Source organism: Panthera tigris, chromosome B2 (genome assembly GCF_018350195.1).
Source record: "Panthera tigris isolate Pti1 chromosome B2, P.tigris_Pti1_mat1.1, whole genome shotgun sequence".
Taxonomy (NCBI): domain Eukaryota; kingdom Metazoa; phylum Chordata; class Mammalia; order Carnivora; family Felidae; genus Panthera; species Panthera tigris.
In genome coordinates, this window is record NC_056664.1 from 35,166,919 (window position 1) to 35,186,490 (window position 19,572).

Here is a 19,572-nt window from a genome sequence, read left to right on the forward strand (position 1 = left end):
GCATTTAGCAGACGGCACCTCTCAGAAGCCAAAGCCCTCTCCCCACCTGACCACAGATGAGCTGCTGCTCACGGGACCATCGTCCCCTAGGAAGGATGAAGGACACGGTTAGCAGGAGACCCAAGCCAGGGTCTGCTGGCCAGAGACGGTCCAGCCCACGCTCTTTCCCCTCGTCTGGTGCCTGGAGGCACAGCATCCAGTGGACTCCAACATCTGCGAGAGATGCAGCCACCAGGAGGCAAGAGCCTGGGTCCCTCACTGACTGTAGAGCGTCTCACCCATCCCTGCCATCCCATGAATGAAAAATAAACCGTTGTTTGTATTAAGCCTTGAGGTCACAGGATTATCTGTTATAGCAGTTGACCTACCCTATTCATCTCTTTGTGGTCATGTCTCACTGGGGAATAGACAGATCGTGTCTTTGTTAGAGGAAGAGAGACACTTGGAGGGTAAGAGCTCTGCTCCCAGGGCCACTATTGGGAGGGTAGTTCCGGTCTATGGGACCACAGCTGAGGGACACCCACCGGCCCGGCTCTTCCAAATAAGGATGAGGGGAGAGGCAAGCCTCATTCCTTAACTGGTCTTCCCCTGCTCTGGGTTCTGAAAGACTCAGGGAAGGAAGGGGCTGGAAAGCAGGTACATTTAGGGGACAGCTGCTCCCTGCAGGCTCGCCTCTCCAGCCTAAGGGCAGAGCAGGGCAGAAGGCAGGCTGCTGAGCAAGCAGCTCCCTCTGACACCGGGCGGAGGTGGCCAATCCCTCTCTCCAGGTCCAGAGAGGATCCCGGGACAAGAGCATCCATCGGCTGCCTGCCTGGACACGTACCTGGAGCTCTCGCTCCCTGGAGCCAGCTCTCTGGCTCAAGTCTCTGGGGAGGGCGGAGAGAGGTGTGGGGGAGGGCCAGGGAGGCGCCAGCAGCCTCTGAGGGCTCCTCCATGAGACATCGCGGCACCCAACCCTTTAACTCCACTGTCTCCGCCTGCATCACACCCCACCTGGTAGCTGTGAGGCAGGCAGGGCCACGATTATTCATTACTGTGGAAGAAATGCAGCATGTGGCGACAGAGGAACCCTGCTGCTGGCTGGGCGTGTGGCCACGGGCAAGTTATGTAAAATGGGAGATAATCATCCTCACCCTGCCCACTGTGCTCTGTAAATTGGGGGCACTATGCAAATGAGGAGAAACAGGATGTGGACTGCTTGAGAATTAGCAGGTGCCATGGAATGCTTGATGGGATAGAGAACAGGGCAGTTTTGATGGGGGATGGGAGCAAGGGCAGGGTCTGGAGTAGGTTCAGAGGAGAGGCGGGGGCGGGGGGCAGCGGTGGGGGGGCCCTCTGGGTGACCGCAGGCAGGTGTGTGCTCAGTGGGTAGGAGAGCTCGCAACCTTGAAAGCAGTTTCAAGGCGACAGGGAGTGGTGTCATGGGAGAGTAAGTGTGGCTTCCCAGGGCCTGACTTTTCCCTCTGCCCTGGAGAGCCCGGCAGCCAAGTGCCCACTTGGCTGGGATGAGCCTTTGGCACCTGCCCTGTCTTCTTTCCAGACAGGTGTAGTCACTCACCTGCCAGCACCTGTGGGCTCTCGGCTTCCCACACCCTGACCTGGCACCTGTTCTGGCAGGGAGCACACTAACCTCACCTTGGAGTCAGACTCTCTTTCCGCAAGCTGTTGGCTGGAGCCTCCAGGCTTCCCTGCCTGCCTCGGCCTGGATGCCAACCCCTCTGGCTCTTTCTGCTTCTTACACTCGTGTCTGACCACCTGGGACCATCTGATGGCTCAGCCCCCAATGCCTCCTGTCCCTTGTATGTCCTTGATGACACTGGGCAGGTTAATCTTTGCCCCCCCCCTCCCCGCCCCCAGCCTCCCCGAAAGACCAGGGATCAGCAGCTCAGAGAAGGAAGGACCATTAGAATTCACTTGACTCCAACTTCTGTGTGTGTAAAGGAGGAAACTGATATGAAGGGAGGGAAAGCGACCTGCCCAAAGTAATGGGGCTAAATTAGCAAGTGGCTAAGAAGGGCCGAGAGCCTGGGCCTCCTAACTCCTAGTCCAGGGCTCTTTCCACCGCCTCCCTAAGCCCTTAGTTCTCTTTGCCACGGAGTCCCTACCACCTCCGGATCCCATCCCTGCAAGGGAACCTGATGTGACCCAGGCTGGAGCCTCCACAGCTCAGGAGCCTCCTCTCCGGCCACTCAGGATCCAGGGACATGCACGGCTCCGGGCGAGTTGTCTGAGGCCAGAAATGGGCGTTTGCTCAGGGCTCACAGGCTACGTCTGGGGCCTCAAAGAGGCCAGCGTGGGGCTAGAGCTGCTCATGTCGATGGGTGGGGCCCCCTTCCTCTCCCTGAAGCCAAAGAAACCGGGCTGGATCTCTTCTCACCCTCCTTTGATGTAGTCAAGAAACGTGCACTCGGACTCCACCGCAAAGGAAAGCAGCGTGACCTTGAAAACAAAAGGCAGCTTGGTCAGCGGGGAGCCCAGGGTTGGGGGGAGACGGTTCGCTGAGAGTCAGGGGGCACATAGCAGGCCACTTCTGCGGACCCCACTGCATACAGTACCCACAACGACCCTCGAAGTGCAGCTGTGGTCCCATTTTATAGCCAAGGAAACTGGCTTCAAAGAGGTCATGCCATCTGCCCAGGACACGGCTGAGTGAGACTGGAACCCAGGTCGGTCTGACTCCAGAGCCTGCACTCTTGACCTTGATGCCAAACTGCATCCTAGGAGGGCCCTGCCTCTGTCACTGGGGCACAGGGGTCAAGCCAAGAGCACGAGTTTCCCCCAAGTGGACACCGATGTGGAGTGTGGAGGGCAAGGGGGTCTTCCTGACACAGGCCCGAAAACCTGCCAAAGCCGACTAGCTCCACCCTTCCACGTCCTGCTAACTGTCGACCTAAAGCACCCCTCTTTGGTCTGCGCTTATCTTAAACCTTACTTGTCCCGACTCATCCCTCTGGTGTCTCGTGATCCCTGCCTTCTCAGCCCTGAGACCCTCATAAGCAGCCTGTTCTTTCCCTGGAGGTACCTGACGGGGGGGCCCCCCTTCAGAGCAGATGCCTTTCGACCTATGCCTCCTGGCGGCTTTGGCATCAGCTCGGCCAAGACAGGCAGCTCCCTGGCACCTCGCTACAATAATGATTTAGGATCATGGAGACAAGTGAAAGCCTGGCTGCCAAAACCAATTAAATGAGGCAAGACTGGGGCAGGGGACCTATCACCTGTGCCAGAGAACTCTACCCTAGAATTTGGGGAAGCCCCTACTGGTGCAGATTCTGCTATCGTGACCAACTCTCTGGGTAGGCCAGGGAGGGCCTCTGCTTGACATCAGCCCAAATAATGGGAAGGTCTGTGGGTGCTGAGCCGGGCCTCGGAGACCCCTACCTGCTGTGGTTATGGTGTCAGGTACCCGGACGGACGAAGCCTCCTTTCACTAGCAGTGGACCATGGCAGTGGCCTCTACCCTGGCCAGCGGTCACCAGATGACCAATGATCATCTTGCAGCCTGGGTGGGGACCCCCAAACCAATTACATCCGTTTTGGGGGTAGGGCTCTTGCCCTGGATCTTTCTGTAGCTCCTCACATGAGTCTAACCGACAGCCGGGGTTGAACCCCACTGCCCCCCACAAGGCTCTGGGCTGAGGCAGCTCCCTAACCTGCCTGACCATACGGATTCACCCAGGGACTTTGTTGCTCAGAGTGTGGTCCCTGGACCAGAAGCAGCAGCAGTAGCACCTTGATGCTGCTTAGAATGCAGACATGCAGATTCGTGGCACATTAACAAGATTCCCCGAAGATTCTGCACACAGGAAATTAAGTATGAGAAGCCCTGTACACGGGTTCCCGGGCCTCCTGAAATGGAACCCCAGAGAACTGGACAGGGCACGGGCATTTTAATAAGCATCCTGGACCCTGACTGATTTGTTACGGTGAAGACTGACCTGAAACAAATCATGTCCCCTCTCTGGGCCTCAGTTTCCTTATGTCTGAGAAAACGGAACGAGATCGATGGTTTTCAAACTTTTTTTTTTTTTAGCAGTACCTCTGAGATTTCTCAGCTGGGGAAGGTGCTGCCTCCCCTAGGGGCATGGGAATGTGTAGGAAAGTTCTGGGGCTCTGCCGATGCCTGGGGCTCTACTGGTAGCCATGGCCGAGACCAGGGGTGCTAAGCGCCCCACGACGCACAGGGAGGTCCTGGGACAGGAAGAATGATCCTGCCCCCAATGCTGACAGCCTGCAGCAGACACACTGCAGCTTTGGACAAAGGAAATATTACTCCAACATTCTCCTGACTGAGAAACAGTTACAATCAGTCCCCTTTGAATGAGCAGAGTAATTTGCAGTTTGCAGGCCTGCGTCTCCATCTGTCTGTCACAGCCACCCAGCGCAGTAAGCCGGGCAGGGATGATTTATTCGCCCCATTTTACAGATGGAGAAAATAAGGTTCCTCAGAGGAACCCCGGAGCTCCCTGACTAGGACCTCTTCTGGGTCTGGAGGTGCAGTTTGCTTAACTCTAATGACTAAGTGTGGCTGCATTTGCAGATGGGGCTGTGGACATCTACAGCACAGAGGGACACGAAGGGTACAAATCTTGAATGTATCTGCAGGGCAAAGATGCTGGCTTGTTCTAGAAGTGCACTGTGGGCTCTGCCTCAGGGCCTTTGTACATGCTGATCCCTACAGCTAGAATTCTCTTTCCCCAATATCCTCAATACTTGCTCCCTCCCCTTCTTTGAATCTCTGCTCTAATATCACCTCCTCAGAGAAAAGCTTTCTTTAATTACTTGACATCAAATAGTTATCGTGTCTCTGGCATTCCCCAACACTTTACCTTTTGTATACTTTTTTCTACAGCACTCAAAACCACAGGACAAATACAGATACATGTATGTGTGTATATATATAATTTGTTTTCTGTCTCCCCCACTAAAATATAAGTAACAGAAGGGCAAAGATTTGAGTCTGTCTTGTTCCCAGCTGTATCCCTCACGCCTAGAACATGACAGTGCTCAGTAAACATTTGTTGGATAAATGCATGAATGTCCTGAAGATCAGCCCCCGGAAGCCACGGGGCTAGTGTGATCCTAGGATAGTCGTGGTAAACAGGGGCAGTGCCGGCTGCCAGCGCTCAGTTTAACTACTGGGCTCATTGCCATCTCTAGCTACGACCTTGGTTGTGACTTTCTGCCTCTGTGACCTTGGGCGAGTCACTTCCCTGCCTGCAGCCTTGGTTTCCTCTTTTATGACAAAGGGATGGTAATGTCTGCCTCTCAAGGAAACAACCTATGAAAAAGCACCGGGGTGGGGAATTTCCCACAGCAAGGGCCTCTACTCCTTTTCTGCTTCCTTTCTACAGGAAGTCCCCATGGGAATTTCTCATTCTGTGTCACAGGTATGGCCTACACCATCTACATCTACATCTCCTATCTCCCCGCAGGGGGAGGCTCCATCGGCCCCATCCCTCCCCACCCGCAACGCCCCACGTCTGGTTCCCACACTCTGCACAAGCCCACCCCGCAGACATGCGCACCTCCTGACACCAGACCTAGCTTGGACCTCAGGATGTCTATGCCTGGCTGCAGGGGATGGCGGGGGGCGGGGGGTGGGGGGGAGCGGGGGGGGGGGGCGGCGGGTGCCACTCACTGTGCCAGAATTCACGTATTTCTTTTTCTTCATTTTCTTTTTGGGGTTTACCACCTGCAAGAGAAAACAGTCACAGGATAAGAAGGAGTGTTTCCAAGCAGTCAGGGCTGGGCCCCCAGAGCTTCTAACGACCCGAGTGTGGCCCCAGCCCCAGCCAGCAGAATGTGGGGTCCAGGGGAGGGGAGGGTCCCGGGAGGTTTTATGAGAGATTGGCATTTAGATTTATACGCGCGGGCTTCCTGATTAGACCCAGTGTTCCACGACCAAACACAACAGGAATAATATTTATTTCACCTTCTTCCCCACTGCTCCCCCAAACACGCCCTCCACCCAAAGCAGCCAAAGGAGGTTCGATGTTGCAAAGGGGCCCTGTCTGTGCCTGCCCTTGTGTGTTGGCTCAGGCTGCTCCCCTCACCCCAAATGCCTTCCCCTCCTTCCTCCACCAATTCCCCCTCCCTGAGATCCAGCCCTACTGCTGCCCAGAGGCCTTTGAGGCTCCCCCCTGCCCCCAACACTGCAGTTAGAATTTCCTTAACTGTTCTTCATGTGAAAGCTCTCATTCCAAACCAGACCTGTCATCAGAGAATATATCACAGACCTAGGGGCATATTTAGTAGATGCTAAAAAAAAAAAAAAAAAAAAAAAAATCACTTGTTGCTGGGCTTAACTCAGTGGTCTCAACTGCCTGCCACCTCCCCCCTCCCAGGCATTTGGCAATGTTTGGAGATATTTTGGTTGCCACACTGGGGGAGAAGGTAGAGGCAAGGGATGCTGTGAAACATCTTGGAGTGCACAGGACAGCCCCCAACACAGGAAATCATCAAGTCCAAGATGCAGAACCACGGCTGAGAAGCTCTGGATGAATGAGGAGGACCAGAACCCTCCAGGGGGATTTCACACCTGCCACATCCGTACTGGGCTTGAGCCTCACCAGCTCTTTTGTTTTCACCTGGGAAGCTCAGGCCCCGCCTTTCCCTAATCTCCCATCAAAGGAAGCAAGGTGGTTTGATTTTCACACCCTAGGTCCTCCACAGGTTCTTGGTGAATTCATCCCCCCCACCCCATCTCCCCAGGGATGGCCAGCTCTGTCTTTAGCAGAGACCTCTTCTGTCGGAATGAGAGTTGCCATCCATTTCTGGAGATAAGGAAATGAAGGTACAGGGACAGTGACTTGCCTAAGGTCACACAGCTGCTCTGGGTAGTGATCAAACTGGAAACTAGGTTCCAGCCCTCAGCCCGCCTTCCTGCCTACCTGGGTGCCACCTTGATAACAAATACAAACACATTCCTTCACAAATACTTCTGGGGGGGAGGGAGTGGGGGATACCAGTTTCTCTTCTAGAACCTTCACTCCAATTGGAGAAAGATACGTCCTAGGGAGATACAGGACAAGAGATACCAAAAAGGGGAGCCAGAAATGTGAAGGGAGTTGGAGGAAAGAAGGACTGTTCTAGGTCCAGCATCAGTAAGGCTCCCCGGGACAGGTGGTGTTGAAGGCAGGTGCTGAGGACAGGAAGGGTTTGGGGCACGGGGAGACGGAGGGAGGGCATTCCAGTCAGAGGAGATAGTTGAAGGGGGTGGGGGGAGGCAGGGGGCGGGCACAGAACTGGGGTCCAGTTTGACTACAGGGCCACAGAGTGGAAGAGTAAACTGGGCTGGCTGGCAGAGAGCCTAGAGGGGCCAAGCTAAATGTCTGATGACTTCTAAACTAGCAGGGGCAAGATCACAGGTTCTAGGATGCTGGAAGGGGAGGGGAGAAGGAGAGACATCAGGGGTACGTTTACCCTCTTGGTTCTGCCACCTACTGGCTGTGTGACCGTAGGCAAGTTACTTAACGTCCCTGGGTTTCAGTTTCCTCATCTATAAAATGGGAATGAAAAGTACCTACCTTATAGAAAGGTATGACGATTAAATAGGTCAATACAAGCAAAGTGTGTAGGACATGGTCCACAATGTAGTAAATACTATATAAGTGTTAGCTGCTATTAATTTTTATTACTATGACCACTACCGCCCCCACTAGTCCAGGTGAGAGGTCATGAGCGGGTTGCTGGAACAGGTAGAGAGCTATGGCAAAACAGCATTGTCAAGAAGTCAACACAGGTCTTGGGCCCGGGGCATGGCTGCGGGAGCAGGAAAGGGGTCAGGGTTGACCAGGTAGACACAGGAGGAAGGAAGAGCTGGTCCCAGGTGGGAAGTTCAGGTGGGAAGGCTGGCCACAGCTCTGCAGGTGGAAATTTGTGAGCCTGGGGAGAGAGCCCATGACAACCTCAGAGCCTCCACAGGTACGAAGGCCACTCGGATGATGTGTTGGTCACAGACACATTCACGGGAAAACCATGTAGTAGGCCAGCTCCAACCCTGCACTGTGCCTCAGTTTCTCAATCTGTCCCATAAGGGTGTGGAACTTTTAGAACTGAATACACCTCAAACTTTTATTCCAAAGTCTCCTCCCAGCTGAGGAGAATAAACATGGACTCCTGGGGGGCTGGGTGTCGCCCAAGGACCTGGCCACAAGCACATTTCTTTGAAGTCTTCTGGGTTACCTTTAAATTAGCCTGTATTCCACATTTCCACTCTCTAATTATAACTGTTTTAATATTAAAGCAATGTTTTGTTCTCAGATCCTCATGTGAAGTGGGCACTGAAGAAACGCCCTGTTTATTCTGAGGTTTCGTGCCCTCCCAGCACCCCACCCTCACCCCACGGTACCAACCTCTCCGGCCCTAAATGGCTGCACCCTGAAGTTCCACGTGGGGGACCATCGCCCCCTGGGGGCCAGCCAGGGAATCTCCCAACTCCCAGGCTGGAATTCTCCGCCTTCTCCTCTCCCTCTCTTCACACCCCCAGGGTCCCGACGGCCCCCCAGGGCAAGTCTGGGGTGGGCCCTCCTGTGCAGGCAAGTCCCTGAATGGCTCTCAGGGGCCAGGAGCTGTGCCAGCTTTGGGAATAGGGAGTGAGACACTGCCCCCACCCTTGAGGACGTCATGGTCCTTGAGGGGACAGGAAGCTTGACAAACAGGTAATAGCCAGGGGGTGGGGGGGTGCATAGGAGCACCGAGGAGAGGTATTTACTTCAGACTTTGGGGGTGGAGTGCGTGTGCAGGCAGAGAAGGCTTCCTGGAGGAGGAATAATACCCAAAGGGAGTCTCCAAAGATCCACAGACCCAACCAAGTGAAGAAAAGCTAAGGGAGCCCCAGGGGAGGCACCATGGAGTGAAGCACAGAGGCTGAGCCAGCAGGGCGGTTCAGAGAGCCTTGGACAGCATAATGGGGCTGACAGTGGCGGAAGGCAGGGAGGGAAGGAGCAAGACCCCAGGGCCTCCTAGGGGTGGGATATGTGAGTTTACTTACGCACGCCCACTGGTTGCGGATTGCAGGCTGCTGGGGTGTGGAGGAGCTTGGACTCTACCCTGTGGGTCAAGGGCCCTGCAGACTCTCAGCTGGGGTGAGGGTGTCTTTTGGAACCTCCTCCCCACTCCTCTGCATGAACCGGGCTGACGCAGTAGGGGGGATGCACAGCCAAGGGTTAAGGAGGGCAGCGAGGTGGTCAGACTGCCATTTTGGAGGAGCCCTTGGATTACTGAGTGGAGGACGGTAGGAGGTGGGAAGGCCGTTAGGGGGCCGTTGCAAAGCCCCCCACGCGGGGGAGATCATGGCGGTGGAGGTGAATGGGAATGGAGGGAACAAATGTCAGAATGTATGTGGTAGGATTCAGTTGTGGACTGCATGTGGGGTGAGGGGCAAGAGGTGTCAAGGGTGACTCCCGAGGTGCCCCCCATGACGACCTCCCAGGAGTTGGAGCCTGCTGGCCAGGGAGAGGGGACAGCTGTGGAGAGGCCTTCAGTTTGGGAAGGCTGAGTCTGAGGAGTGGCCAGCAGACAGCTGGACATAGGAGTCAGACACCCAGGGTGATGCCGGGGCCCAGGAGAAGGGTCTTTCCTGACAGAAGCCTGTTTTCCCTTCAGACAATTTGGACTCTAGAAAGGCCTTTCAGTGACCCCCGCCCCATACTGCAAGCCCTGCCAGAGTTGAATTCCTTTTCTACCTGATGGTGTTTCTGATGGGGAAAACAAGTCAACCCAACCTTGTCTGCTTTGAGCTTGAGAGATCATGGCCTCTTCAGAGCCTGTCAAGCACCCTTAAAAGCCAAACTCCCAAAGATGTAATCCCTTCACTTCACTTCCCTAAAAAATCTCCTTAAAGGAAGCCAGAGAAGGAAAGGATGGGGCCTGCTTCTCTCTGCCTGGTGGGGGAACAAAGACAGCCCTTCCCTTGGCTGATGCGGAAAACAAAGCAATTAACTGTGAGGATCAGAGCCCTTTCAAAGAATTTCACCCACGCTCTATCTTCACAATGGCCTCGTTCAAGGGAGTTCAGTGTGTGCACGGATCATCAGCACCTGCTGGGTGCCCAGCGCTGCCCAGGGCCAACACGACAGGAGGCCACAGAAAGGGCTGTCACCTGGCCTGCCCTTAGGGAGCTTCTGTCTAACTGGAACACGAGACCTGCCCACTCAGAACCCAGACACAGGGGGAGGGAGTGAAGAAAGTGTGGAGCGATTCAGACTCAGCGACGGAAGTCAAGGCCTGTTCTTCAACTTCGCTAGCTGAGTGGCTGCTAATGTGAGGAGAGAGCCCAACTGTAGGGCCGTGGTGAAATGTAAATCTCTTGGCACACAGACGCTCAACAGATGATGCTGGAAGACAGCAGTGATGTAATAATAACAACGCTCACTAGGGGCCAGGCACTGGTCTAGTGACTTATTTAATTCTCAGTATGCATGGCGCAGAGTGGTTCAGGAACTTAGCCCAGGTCACATAGCTAGGACGTGGTAGCGTCAGGGTAGGGACCCAAGTGGTTATTAGGGTTATAAGTATCTGCAGTTAAGCTGGTCTAGCATGAACCGTGCATGAAGTTCCCAGGGAGGAAGCATGAAGTTCCCAGGGAGGAAGCATGAGGCCGGAGTGGCTGGGAAGGCCACCAGAGGAGGTGGAACTCGGCCAGATTTGGAAGGTGGGAGAGCATCCCGGGAGGGCGAGCACACCCACACACAAAGGCTCAGCAGCGGAAAGTGTCCTTTAAGGGCAAACACTATCATCTCCCGAAAGACTGGGGGCCTTGTCCCAGGTTCTCCAGGTCCCGGTGGAGGGATCCTGACTCCCATTCCTCTGACTCTTTCCTTCCAGAAAAGGTAAGATATTCAGCAGGCCCTGAGACTGGTCTGTTTGAAGGCAGAGGGCCACCTTGAACTCAGGACCTTGGGTCTCAGGCCTCAGAGACTTCTGGTAATGTCCCCCCCCACCGCCCCACCCGCACCCCTACCTCCCACCTTGTTGGAAGTACTCTGTGGAGGCCTCTCCACAGCTGTCCCCTCTCCCTGGCCAGCAGGCTCCAACTGCTACTCAGTGATTTGGAGCCAGACACGTCAACACTGTTTGCCTTTTGATTTTCCACTTACTGAACCGCATGTCTTTGGGCAAATTCCCCAACTTCTCCGAGACTTAGGCTCCTTAACTATAAAATGGGACAATAACACCCACCTCCCGGGAGAGCGTGCAAATACCCCAGCCCCACACATGGCCCCCTGGAGTCCTCAATGTCTGGGAGTCATGTATTATCAGAGCAGACCCCAGCCCCCAGGGCGCCCACCTCACCTCGTAGATGTTGAACTGGCTCTGCCCACGGGCTAGCTCCCGGTAGCTGGTAGTGAACTCCCCGATGAAGTCGTGGCTGCAAGGGAAGGGCTGCCGCTGAGACCAAGCGGCCCAGGCCACGCCTTGCCTCTGCCCACCTCCCCGCCTCCCACATCCCTTCCCCTGGCTCCCCATTCTGCTTGGGGCCCTTCTGCAGGGGCGCATGCCAGCAGAGAAGCTGGGTCCCTGGGGAAGTGTCCAGGGTCACCCATGGGGCGGGAAACCCAGTGGTCACCTAGCAAAGTGCGGGGCCCCGGACGACGGGACTCGGGTTCTTGTCGGAACAAGACAGCCGTGCAAGGGATTTTGAGGACAACTGGAGAAATTTAAATATGAAACGAATATTCGATGGTATTCAAGAATGACTGTTCCATGCGTCAGGTGTGATAATGGCATTCGCAGTTATGTAGAAAAAGGTCCTTATTTTTTAGACGTTCTCAATGAGATATTTAGGGGTAAAAACGCCTTGATGTCTGTAATTTAAACTACATCAGCAAAACACAGATAAAGCAAATGTGGCAACATGTAACACTTGTAAAATTCAGATGATAGGCTTAAAAGCATTCATTAAACTCGCCTGTCTTTCTGCGTATTTGGACACTTTCCCAATAACACTTTTTGAAAAGGCCATTTACGCTACGTCCACCCAGGCAGCTGGAGGTGTTTTCTGCGGCGGCCACACCTCCTGGGACTGCCCCCACTGTCACTGTCCCTGGTAGAGGGAACCTGGAGTGCCTTCCGGGGAGTGAGGCCCAAGGCGTGTCCCCGGGGCCTGGCTCTGCCTTGAGTCCACACTGTGTTTTGACTACGTATTTATAGCTCTCTGCATTCAGACCATGAGCTCCTCGATGGCAGGCCTCTACGGCATCTGGTGGCTGTCCCCAGTTTTCCCCAGTGAAGGAGAAATATGGGGAGCTCCCGGGTAAGATGAAGTAAATCATGGGTGGAGACATGGAGCTGATGTGCCTGTGATGTGGTTGAAGAGGGGAGGACAGGGGGACAGAGTGAGTTTACAGGTGCTGGGGCACTGGTGTCCTCTCTTGGAAGGCCTTGGGGAAAGGTGAGCTACTTGGCCCGGCCAGGGCCTAACTTAGAGCTGTCTGCACAGCCCTTTACAGTACCTCCTATCCACGTCGCAGACTTGACAGGCATCGATAAGGAGTACGGGCCTCTGCAACGCCCCTGGCAGTCCCACAGAATGGAGGAGTCACAAACGTCAGGGCGTATTTGGCTTTGGTCCAACAGACAAGTAGGAGCCAGTGAGGTTTCTGGACTACAGCCACAGGAGGCCCCTTCTGGTCCTCATCTGTGAATTCCCAGTGAGGCTGCTCCCTGGGAGCACATTCACAGACAGGGAGGGCACTGACCTCCCCAAACCCGACTAGAAAGTGCCACCCTACTGGCCAGGCTTGGCCCTACTCAGGTACTGCTTCGTGGCTCTGGAGACCATTCAAGTGTGTCAAAGCTTGCATTTCCCGGGGCGCCCGGGTGGTTCAGTCAGTAAGCATACTTCTTGGTTTCAGCTCAGGTCATGATCTCACGGTTCATGAGTCGGGCTGTCTGCTGACAATGCGGAGCCTGCTTGGGATTCTCTCTCTCCTGCTCTCTCTGCCCCTCCCCTGCTCTGTGTCTCAAAATAAATAAACTTAAAAAAAATAAAAAGCTTACACTTCCCAAAGCCGACTCCCTCAGGGCCTGCTCCCTGCAAACAGATCCTCTGATGCACCAAGGGCCTCCCCACTAGATTCGGGGGAGTCTCTGAGGGCTGAGCTTGTCTTCTGTGCCCGGTCACCCGGGCCTCTGTGTGCTTAGCCTCACACAGAGAACACATCCATGAATGCTCGGGGGTCGCTCGGGGGTTGCTAGTTTCTGTACATTAGGATATGCACATTTCAGAAAATCCTAATTCTCCCAAATGTAAGGAGATTTTAGTCACTGGCCAGCCGCTAGGCAGCTATTTTGGGAAAAGAGGCCTCTTATGCCCCTGGAACCTGTCATGCAGGTCACAGAGCCTCCGGTGCTTCAGTGGAGCTGGGCAGGGACAAGCCACTGGAGCTGGGGGACCTCCCACGGGAAGACCCTCTCGCCCCCAGAGCTGTCCCCATCCCTGCTCACCTTTTGTCCTTCTGCCTGCTTACCTGCCATCGCGATCCCAGTCGTACACCTCCACCTTGATGGTCCTGCAAGGCAAAGGGCCCGTGGTGGGATGAACTTGACCCAGCACCTGTGGGGCCTGAACGGGGCCCTTCCCCTGCTCCTGGGCCAGAAGGGGATACAGGGCCCCCCACTAGGCTCCAGCTGCCCTCACTGGAGACGCAGCAGCCCAAGAGACAAAGGAACTATCTTGAGGCCTTTTGGCTAAGGTCTTAGGGACAGTGGCAGCCCGAAAGCTGTGTAGGGACTCCCCCAAGTTTCAGGGAGAATGTGGAAAAACAGCTGCAGACTTCAGTTCACCCCACCTTCTCCTTGGCCACCCCAGAAGGGACACAGGTCCCAGGATGAAGCCATATTGTGAATTTATCAGGGGCGGGGCTGTTGTGGCGGGAGCGAGGCGCTCCCCAGATCTCAGGCCTAACCAGTCTGGGCTCTCCTGGGGAGGGGGCGACAAGACTGCAGGTGTGTGTGGTGGGACCCCCGGGTCTGAGGAGTCTGAGTGGTGGGGAGCCAGCCCAGCAGGGAAGGACCCAGAGCCCCTGACTGGGGGATGGCCTGCTGAGCTTTTCCATTGCGACGACTGGCTCCTGAGTGAGGGTGTAATTATCTTCACATTTTAGCCTGGCTGCTTTAATTAGTTTGTTTTGACTCCTGTGCATGGGGCTGGGCTTTGGGAGCCCATTTTATTTTTAGCTCGTTTCCATGGCAACAGGCTAGCAGACCAGAGGTGGGAGGAGGGAGGTGGAGGGCTGCGGGTTAACCCTTGGTGCCAGTGGTCCTCCAGGGACGCCCAGGCAGGGACGAGGGGGGGGGGAGCTGCCAGGGTCCCACTGCAGGGTCAGGGTCCGGGGAGGCGGGAGAGGCGTGGGGAGCCGGGGTCTCCAGCCTTCAGTCCTAAGTGGGGCTCGCACAGACCCGTGCCTGGGCCCGTCTTCTATTAACATCTCATCATCTCGCCCATGGCCGCAGCCCATCTCCTCGGGTCTGCGAGGAGTAGGCCTCGGGACTGCGCAGCGCCCAGCAGGAGGCGCTATCCCCCTTCAGATGCGCCTTCACGGCCCCCGGGGCGGGGTGCCGATCCGCCTGCAACAGGGCACATAACTGTTCCCAATGAGGGAACGTCTTGTAGGTTGTGCACCAACCGGATTTTTGTTACCAAAATGTAAAATGGGGCAGGCACAGAAGCCCACCATTTAAAGGAACCCTCTAAATTCTTGTGAAAAACAAAAAAACTATGTCTCTCCGAGGTGAATTGTGTGGAAAGAAAAAAAAAAAAAAAAATCTAGGCTCCTGAAGGTAGCTGATGAGCTGGAAAGAGAGGAAAGAGGCTGGGGTGCAGACTCAGATGCTGTGGGACCTGGGGATGTCACTGAACCTCTCTGAGCCACAGACCATCATCTTCAAGGAGGGACAACAGCAGCCTTGCAGAACAGCTGCAAAGCAAGTCAGCAAACCCCGCCTGGCACACAGATGGGTCTCTATAAACATGCCTCTTCCTGGGGCACCTGGGTGGCTCAGTCAGTTAAGCACCCGACTCTTGGTTTGGGCTTGCATCACAATTTCACGGTTTGTGAGACGGAGCTGGGGCATCGGGCTCTGCGCTGACAGCACAGAGCCTGCTTGGGATTCTTTCTCCCTGCCTCTGCCCTCCCCGTGTGTTCTCCCTCTCTCTCTCTCAAAAATAGATAAATAAACATTAAAAAAAAAAAAAGGAAAAAATGCCTCGTCCTCCTCACTTGGGCATTTGGCCACACTTGGATAGTTTTTCTTTCTTTCTTTCTTTATTTTATTTTTTATTTAAAAAAAAATTTTTTTAACGTTTATTTTTGAGACAGAGACAGAGCATGAACAGGGGAGGGTCAGAGAGAGGGAGACACAGAATCTGAAACAGGCTCCAGGCTCTGAGCAGTCAGCACAGAGCCCGACGCGGGGCTTGAACTCACGGACCTCGAGATCATGACCTGAGCTGAAGTCGGCCGCTTAACCGACTGAGCCACCCAGGTGCCCCTTGGATAGTTTTTCATATGAAATTTATTTAAATCAGGGACACCCATGCCTGGGTGCCTGGGCTCTGCCACTTCTAATTCCTGGAACGACAAGGCTGGACATGACCTTCGTGGCATCCAAGCCAGGCCACCTGGCAGATCACCAGACACACACAGCCCCAGGTCCAGTTCTTGGCAGCTCTGGGCAGTGCCCCGGGATCTAGTTTAAAGGTTTCCCTAGCGCCTCTGCTGTGCATGTTCTGGAGTGATAACCTCCAGCCCCCTCATATTCGGATGGGGAAACTGAGCCCTAAGAGCTCCCAGTGATGTGCCCAGGGTCACAGAGCGGGTGAGGGTCAGAGCCAGGACCCTGCCTCACAATGCCAAAGTCCCCCAGTCCTTCCCAGAGCCATGCAGCTCTGTAGGGGACATTCAGGAACCCCAGGGAGGAGTGCTGGTCACCAACACCAGCCTCTCAGGCGACTCAATCAGTGACAGCCACATGCTCAGAGGCTGTAGGAGGACCTCAGTTACAGCCACAGCCTTGGATACCCCAAAAAAAAATCACTGGGGAGCTTTTCTTTAAAACTCCCAGGGCCACAGGGCCTGATTCAATTGGTCTGGATAGTACTCGGGCACAGGTAGCTTTGGTCAGTCCCCTGGTTGATTGGAATGTGCTCCAGAACCACTGACCTTCTCCAGATGAGAGCACTGATTTTCCAACCTGGTTGCATACCGGATCCCTGGCGAGCATTAGCAATCCTGAGGCCAATGCCTCACCCCAGAGGTTCAGAATCAGTTGGTCTGGGGTACGGCCTGGGCAGGGGGATTGTTAAAAGCTCCTTGGGGAATGTGACACTGCAGCCGAGGTAAAGACCACTTGGAGTGTGGATTCCTGTGTAAACCCACCCCGGCCTCAGCTGAGGGTTCTAGGGATGGCTGCAGCTTAGGGGGTCAGATTAGCTCAGAGACTGCAGCCTCCAGCGCTGGGGGAGAAGGAGGTGAGAGAAACGGCACCCAAGACAGGGGAAGGCAGAGGCAGAAGCCAGACACGGCTCTGACTACTCTATGGACAGTTCTGTCACTGTCCAGCCCTGGCTGGGCTGCCCTGGGTCACCTCGTGTGCCACTTGTGGGCTGCAGGCCTTGGCTCCAACTCCTTAGCACAGGCCTAATAAAGGCTCATATCAGACCAACTGTGATTTCTGGGGACCGCACAATAGAGAAGGGGCTCCTGGGTACAGGACAGTGAAATGGGCCTCTGCTACCCACGGAATGAACGTCTTATTTGACATTTAAGGCTCAGAACACGGAGCCCCTAATCTGAGAGGCAGTGAGGTGGCCAGAGAAGGCTGCAGGCTCTGGGGCAGTCCCAGTTCCTCCAGGTACCAGCTGTGTAGCCCTGTGCAACTGGCCTACCCCTCAGGGACTCTGTTTACCCCTCTGTCAAATGGGATCATCATACCCACTTTGGAGTGCTGTGAGGAGTCAACTATGTCATTCCCGCATCATTCACACCAGCACTGGACACGTGTTGTTCTGTTCCATCTAAAACACTCCAGCCTTTTGTCCAAGACCCTGTCTCCCAAACAATCCCCTATTCACCATGAAAATATCAGCCCCACGACACTAGGGATTTTTGTGTGTTTTGTTCACCGACGTATCTTCAGCTTCTAGAACAGTGCCTAGCATATGGTAGGGAACATAAGTATTATTCAATGCCCGTTGCCCGACTACGACCTAACAACTCCGAGAAGTTACCACCCAGTAACAATCCCCTCCTTCCACAAAATCACAAAGGGAAGCCCAGGGTGTGTGGCTTTCCCCAGGTCACAAGGCGGCTCTGCAGAGCTGGGTGTGTGTGAGCCTCAGCAGGGCAGCAGGGATGAGGGACGCTGGCAAAGGCTGCAGGCCCCCCTCTTGACACACCACTGGCACACGGGCAGCATAGCCTGCCCCCCCTGCCCCGCCCCAGCAGAGGTGCAGGTCTGCCTCCTAATGAGCGTCTCCCGGGGCAGGAAGAGGTACTGGGCTGACAGGTCCCCTCGCCTGACTGAGTCAGCCCCCCAGTCAACAGTCCTAGAGGCTTCTAGGCCAAGAAGAGGGGGTGTCAGGGCTCACTGAGCAGGCAGCGAGACCGGATGGCAGCGCTCCATGCAACCCCAGCCATACGGCAGGGCCCTAACCTCTTCTGTCGCAGTTCAGTTTCTGCACGTGCGAGCTGGGGAGGAAAGAACTCTCCCAACCCAGGGCACATGTAGTGGCTGGGTCCCTCGGCATGTGGCGGGGTTCAGAGGAGAAGCACTTCCCTTCTCCAGCAGGCTGGCAGAAGCACATGAAGCTTCTATGAAGTGAGAGCCCCCAATTCTGGGGAATCCTCTCCCCAGATGAGGACCCAGGACAACCGACCCTCTTAAAAATCTACTCATTCAACATTAAGATGTGAGTGAGTGAGTGACAGCATCCCAACCAGGGCAATCTGGCTTAAGGGGACTAAATCCTCAAATCACAGAAGGTTCAAGGAGAGAGTAGGGGGACTTCAGGAAAGGCAGGGAAGTGCTTCTTGTCATCACCCACTTTACTCCACTGGAGGGCTGGACTTGCTCTGATCTGGAGGCCAGCTCCCCTGATTCCAACTGTGCTCAGCTGGCTCGCGTGGGTTTGGCCTGGAGACACAGCAAAGGCAGGGGGACCCCAAACCGGAGGGCCAAGCCAGAGGCGACTTCTGGAGAAGAGAAATGTCCCTTCTCCTTGTTTTGGCAAGATACAGAAGCTCCAGGCCTCTGTTTCCCCATCTGTGAAATGGGCATGTCACTAGTACCCAACTTCTGGTTACTAGCGCGATTTAAATGCACAAAATAAGAGAATGCATTCAAACCAATTAGGACACAATTTGGCCCATGTCTGAAAGACTCAGCAATCTTAACTCATTTCCACCCCCCACCCCCGACTCCCATCATGGCAGGAAAACGATCCTTTCTCACAGATCCCTGGTTCTCATCCTCCTGGCCTCTTTTTCATGATAGGAGTTGATAACTCCCGTTTGGATTCTCCCCTCTCAGCGCCCTGCTCACAGCCGCCCTCCCCGCGTACCCTGCTAGCTCTCTGACCATCTCCACTTCTTTCTCCTGCTTCCAACCTGTACGGAGGCCTTGGGCACCCCACCTCTGCCAGCTCTCTGTCCCCCCTGTCCCCTTGACAGAGCATCGCTGTGCCTGTCCCACAGCCCCTCACCCTGGCTCCCTGTCACACTTCCATTTCTGTCTCTTGACCCCAGCTCCAAACACTAATGACCTTGACTTCCCTTTCACCCCCTGATCTGGGCAGATGTCAAGGCTTTTGAGTCTTTCTTCCACCTCCAGGCTCAAAGCAGATCTGCCCCAAGTCCCTGGGCGAGCCCTCCTCCAAACATACCCCGCTCACACTCGTCTCAGACATCTGGCAGCAGATTGAAGGTTAAGAACACGGATTCTCTAGCCAGCCTGCCTGGTTCCAAATCCTAATTCCACCACTGACTGGCAGTAAGACACCGGGGAAGCTACTTCACCTCTCTGGCCTCCGTTCCTTTACCTGTAAAAGGTGGATAGTATTAGCCCCTTTTTCAGGGGAAATACTAATCGTTGGGAGAATTAAATTAGTTCATAGACATAAATTACCACGGAGGTGCTATAGGAGCCTTTGCTATTATTATTATTATTATTATTATTATTATTATTATTATTACCTGTCTGCCTCCCATTCTGGCCTGGGAGCAACCTAACAGCGAGACTTGGGTCTGACGCTCAGAATGCCCACGGCACCCAACCTGGTGCCCGGTGCCGGCTGGCTTGGAAAACAAGGCTGTTAGATCAAACTGAATGTGTTCTTGTGAGGCTTCAAGAGGTACCTCAGACGGAAGAGGAAAAGTGGCTTTGTTTTCTTGCACAAACCCCTCCCCATCCTCCCCTGAGAGGGCCTCCCGGACATTTGCACCTCCCAAGTGGCTGTTGGGTACATAGGTCACCCTGGAGCACAGCATCAGACAGGCCTGCTCGTTTTCCAGGCCAGCGTGACATGCCTGGCCCCTCCATTAACACTACCATCAGTCACTTCACTTCACG

General features: G+C 54.7%; 1 protein-coding gene across 3 annotated transcripts in view; it reads right to left on the bottom strand.

The window, feature by feature from the left end:
- The window catches only part of CPNE5 (copine 5), a 93,274-nt gene that overhangs the window by 8,209 nt on the left and 65,493 nt on the right, over positions 1-19,572 (bottom strand). For 2 of the 3 annotated variants that reach the window (XM_042986225.1, XM_042986224.1), the window contains 4 exons: positions 13,473-13,514; positions 11,296-11,371; positions 5,639-5,692; positions 2,378-2,439 (listed from right to left, as the gene is read on the bottom strand). In XM_042986225.1, the coding sequence (XP_042842159.1) occupies positions 2,378-2,439; positions 5,639-5,692; positions 11,296-11,371; positions 13,473-13,514 (234 nt within the window). Of the gene's footprint in view, positions 1-2,377; positions 2,440-5,638; positions 5,693-11,295; positions 11,372-13,472; positions 13,515-14,403; positions 14,567-19,572 lie in introns of those variants that run through there. The other variant, XM_042986226.1, reaches the window with a different exon arrangement.